At 38.0% G+C, this 5406-nt stretch overlaps 1 protein-coding gene across 1 annotated transcript; it reads right to left on the bottom strand.

Annotated features, from left to right (window-relative positions):
* Window positions 1–1013: 1013 nt before the first annotated feature.
* Window positions 1014–2720, bottom strand: LOC142176650 (premnaspirodiene oxygenase-like). The gene is made up of 2 exons (XM_075244738.1): window positions 2157–2720; window positions 1014–1825 (listed from the first exon to the last, which is right to left on the bottom strand). Exons 1-2 carry the CDS (start codon window positions 2370–2372, stop codon window positions 1208–1210), a joined length of 834 nt encoding a protein of 277 aa, XP_075100839.1. The 5' UTR covers window positions 2373–2720; the 3' UTR covers window positions 1014–1207.
* Between the last annotated feature and the right edge of the window lie 2686 nt (window positions 2721–5406).

Below are 5406 nucleotides of genomic sequence, written 5' to 3'. Positions count from 1 at the left end.
TGAATTGGTCATGCTTGCGTGTGGATATGGATTTATACCCCTAGGGTCACCCTCTCATGTTTCTCTCTTGATGGTATACACGTAGTTATTGAGAATACTGATCAGTGGTTTGGAACGGATATGAAAAAGTTGAGGAAATCTGGCCAATATTTTGTTGGATTTTTCATTTCATCTTTACTTGTAATTTCTTTGATCATTTATCTGATTTAACTGCATATCATCTCTATATGTCAAGATATTGACTAAGCAAGGTATTTGAGAATCTGTACACATACACACACATATGTTTTCTTAGTGAACTTTATGACTTGATTCAAATATTGTTTTGTACCGGGTCAAAAGATGAAACTACACATGTGATAACTAGTATCATTAATAATTCGTGCATCTCTTACCTTGCTGTATTTATTTACGATATTTATTGAGTACATTGGATTGGTTGTACTCGTACTACACTCTGCATTTAATTGTGCAGGTCCAGGTGTGGGGACCAGTTATCAGCCGTAGGCTTGCTTGTTGGACTATCTACTAAAGGCGGGGTAGAGCTGCATCCTTGGTCGCAGTTTGACTTGTCCTTTCCTTTCATAATTTTGTTATAGTCCAGACAGTATATTGATTGTTCAGTTTCAGACTTGTATTCCATTGTAGAAGCTCGTGACTCCGTACTTACCAGTTTCTGGGGATTTACTTTGTATTAGCAGTTTTATTGTATTTAGAACTCACACTTATGCTATTTCTATAAATTTTGTTATTTTGTTGCCTTCGTTATCATGTTTTGATTTGCCTAGCCGGTGTGTTAAGCGTCATCGCGACGGGTAAGGACTTTAGGTCATGACAATTAGATTACTATTTACTTCTTAATTCTTCAATTAGTTTTAAATCTATTTTAGATATTTATTTTGGTAAAGGGATATCATTTAATATTTTTAACTAGAACTGGGTTGTAGAGCATAAACATGTCTTTGAGAAAATAAAACCAAAGCTCTCAACATGTCTTACAATACATTGGGGAACAAATTATTTATTTGGTTCGACCGGATTGAAGCAAAACCATGTAATCAACTATGGATGATCTTATTCTTCGGGCATTTTCTTGGCATTCTTCAATGATCCAAATGAATACACATACATAAACCAAGCGAGAAGAAGATGAAGAATACAATTGTGTAGGCCGAGCTAACGACATTTCACCATTTCAAGCAAAACATCAAAGTTCTTCATCGTTTCTATGATTTATTGGAACTAAATATAAATCTTGTTGTTTCGCTGCACTTAATCCATGTGATTCAGTCATATCCAAATCTTTTGGATTAGTTCCATATGGGAGTTCCCATTCAAAATGGTGGAGTAACTGCGCCAATGCATGTCGAACATTAGCTAAACCAAATTGCATTCCCGGACAAGCCCTTCTTCCTGCACCAAATGGAATAAACTCAAAGAAATTTCCCATATAGTCAATAAGAGAATTCTCAAATCTCTCTGGTATAAAACATTCAGGATCATTCCAACTTTCTGGATCTCTCGCAAGTGCCCATGCATTGACTAGCACTCTAGTCCTAAGAGGTATGGTGTATCCATCAATATCTGTTTGCTCCCTACATTCCCTGGGCAGAAGAGGAAATGGAGTATGAAGCCTTAATGTCTCCTTAATCACTAAGTCTAGATATGTCAACTTTTCAAGATCTTCTTCATCATTACTTTTTCCCTTAAAGACTTGTCTCACTTCACTTTGAGCCTTAGCCATAATATTTGGGTTCTTCATCATTTCCGACAATGCCCAAATAATTGTAGTAGATGAAGTTTCACTTCCAGCAATAAAGATGTCCTACAATCAACAAACAAATAAAATAAAGTCAATAAAACACAACTCAATAAAAATTGGGTACTAAAATATTAAAGAGAAATCTTAAAGGGGTCTAGAGCTATATAAACTTCCAACTTTGAGTATGTAAGAATTAGTGGGTCGCGGCCTATACAACTTTATATTTTTCCCTCAGACAAGTAATTTACTGCAACTATCTTGTGTTGTTAGGAATTATTAGTAAGAATTAGAAGAGATCAAACATTATTATATTATTAGGAATGACTCTTAGTAAGGACTACTAAGAAAGAGTAAATGGAAAGGAACAGAGATTATGAGATGGGAGGAAACTTACAAAAACCACTGCTTTAATATGGTCATTTGTGATTGGAAATTGTAGTTCGGCGTTCTCTTTAATTCTTAGGAAAACATCAACCAAATCTTCACCTCCAAACTCACCATTTCCCTTGTTCCCTGCAGATTTATTTTCAATATGCTTGTTTAAGATATCCTCCATAATTTCATCAACCTTCTGATGTGCATTCACCAATCTAGATCTCACACTGGTCATTTTTTTAAGTAACTTCCAAGAAGGGAACAAATCAGCCACATCAAATCCTTCTACTTATTTGTTTACTTCCTTCATCAATTTCATAAACTCATCTCGATCTTTGAACATATTTCCGAAGGCTGCTCTACAAGTGATAGAGTTAGTAAACCAAAATGTTTTTTCTGTCAAGTTGACTGGAGATCCCTTCATTGAATGAATTGATGAAATCAGGCTTGAAAGCTCATCTTGTCGAATTGCTCTAAATGACTTGACCATCTTTGTACTAAGAAGTTCTACAATGCAAATTTTAAGTATTTGTCTCCAGTAGTCACCATATTGGCTAAATGCAATGTCTTTATTGTTGTAAAATATGATGTTTGTGGATGTAAGTTGTGCCCTATTAGCAAAGGCGGGATCGTGAGTTTTTAGAACTTGTTTCGCGATACTAGGTGATGATATGACTATTGTAGGAACTTGCCCGAGTTGCGAGTACATAAGTGTCACGACCCAATTTCACCTGTAGGTCGTGATGGCGCCCAACACTACAGCTAGGTAAGCCAACTAATAAATTAAGCATACATTGATTAAACTTTTATTCCAAGAAAATAATAAAATACCAACTTCTACCAATGTGTGTGCCAAGACCCGGTGTCACAAGTGAATGAGCATCTAGTAGATTATACAAAACTCCAAATACTGTCTGAAATAAAATAGACAGAATATAAATATCAGAAGAGACACGGGTAGCTGCAGAACGGCTCAAAAAGGCAACCCACCACTATGCCTTTGGATGACGTGGGTATGTAATGATAGGTCCTCCACTAGTACCTATCTCAGATCCTGCACAAAAAGTACAACAAGTGTAGTATGAGTACGTAAACAACGTGTACCCAGTAAGTATCAAGCCTAATCTCAAAGTGGTAGAGACGAGATGGCCGACTTTGACACTCACTATAGGTCAATAACAATTGAAATAAAACTAGGATATTTAAATCAATGTGATTTACAGAATTTATTTAATCAGCGGAAATAATCAAATTCCTTCAAATGTATCAATTTTCAATATATTAATTAAATTCCTTTAATTCCGATAAATTCCAATTCATCAATTAAATCTCATTTACAGGAGTAACAATTAATTCCTTAACAAGCAAGAATAATAATTCATTAGATTCCAAAGATTCTCCAATTTACTAATTAGCTTTACAAGCTGAAATAAATTATTAAAGCATCGTGTAATTATTATTATTATTATTAAGCACGATTTCTGTCGAGGACGTACGGCCCGATCCAGAGTGTCGTGTACAGTGCCGAGGGACGTGCGGCGCGCTCCATAGATGCATCTATCCTGCCGAGGCGTTCGGCCCGCTCCACAAGAAAGGAGGACATTTTCTTATGTGCCTCCGGAAGTACAGTATATTTGTTATAAGATAAATTTGGGAGGAGAACAATTTCTTTTGACAATTAATTGATTAAAACAGACAATCAAGCCTGTGAGATTTCCATCCTTTAATATCTTTATCTAACAATTCACAATATATATTCATATAGATATCAATTAATATTAATTAATCAAAGAATACAATTTACACAAGTAATACATGCTTTGAGTCCAAAACTACCCGGACTTTAGCATTAATAGTAGCTACGCACGGACTCTCGTCACCTCGTGCGTACATAGCCCCCACAATTAGCAATAATTATTTAATCTTAATCACCTATGAGGTAATTTCCCCCTCACAAGATTAGACAAGAGACTTACCCCGTCTTGCTCCAATTCAATCCACTATTTTGCCTTTTCCACGATTATCCAACTCCGTCTGGCTCGAATCTAGCCAAAATAATTCGATACAATCACTAAATATTACAGGAATCAATTCTATAAGAAAATACTACATTTTAAAGAAAAGATCCGAAATTAATTAAAAATTTACCCGCGGAGCTCACATCTCGGAATCCGGCGAAAGTTATGAAATACGATAACCCATTCAATTACGAGTCCAACCATACCAGTTTCACTCAAATTCGACTCCGAATCGATACCGAAATCTCAAAATTTTGTTTCTATGAGATTTCTAAACTTTTTCAAATTTCAATCTCAAAACACTAATTAAATCGTGAAAACAATGATATATTTATGTTCATAAGCCAAATCCAAGTTAGAATCACTTACCCCAATGTTTCTCCCTTGAAAATCTGCCAAAAATCGCCTCTGCTCAAGCTCAAGTTCGCCAAAAATAGCAAATGGGACGAAAGTCCTCAGTTTTTATAACTGCCCAGCCGTTCGGAACTGGGCCTCGAACTGGGCCTCGATCGCGGCATCGGGCTTGTGCCTTCGATCAGGCCGTCGAGGTTTGTCTTCGATCTCAGGCTCGAGCATGGTCCTTCGATAGCGACCCTCGAGCCTTGCTCTCGATCCTGTCCCTCGAGCCTTGCTCTCGATCCTGTCCCTCGAGCCTTGCTCTCGATCATGGAATCGAACTGGACCTTCGATCCTGGCCCTCGTACTGGACTTCGATCAACCAGCTCGAGCCTGAACCTCGGTCATGGCCTCGATCATGGCATCGAGTTGAGTCTAAGGTTGCGACCCTCGATCTTGGGTCTCGATCCTATCCCTCGAGCTTTGCCTTCGTTCATGGCCCTCGAGATGGGCCTTCGATCATGGCTTCGATACCTAAGCTCGAGCCTGAGCCTCGTCAACTCTGGCTTGATGCCTGGGTTCGATGCCTGGGCTCGAGGCCTGGGCTCGAGGTCTGGGCTCGAGGTCTGGGCTCGATGACAGTCCAGAATGCCCAACAGAAGAGGAAAAATTGCAGCAGCTTTTTAAGTCAAAATTCTGATCCGTTAACTATCTGAAACTCACCCGAGGCCCTCGGGACCTCAACCAAATATACCAACAAGTCCTAAAGCATCATACGAACTTAGTCGAACCTCTAAATCACATCAACCAATGCTAAAACCATGAATCATACCCCAATTCAAGCTTAATGAAACTAAGAGTTTTCAACTTCTACGTTCAATGTCGGAACCTATCAAATCAACTCCGAATGACCTC

The sequence above is a fragment of the Nicotiana tabacum genome, chromosome 22 (genome assembly GCF_000715075.1).
Source record: "Nicotiana tabacum cultivar K326 chromosome 22, ASM71507v2, whole genome shotgun sequence".
Classification (NCBI taxonomy): Eukaryota; Viridiplantae; Streptophyta; class Magnoliopsida; order Solanales; family Solanaceae; genus Nicotiana; species Nicotiana tabacum.
This window is presented reverse-complemented; position numbering and strand designations above follow the sequence as displayed.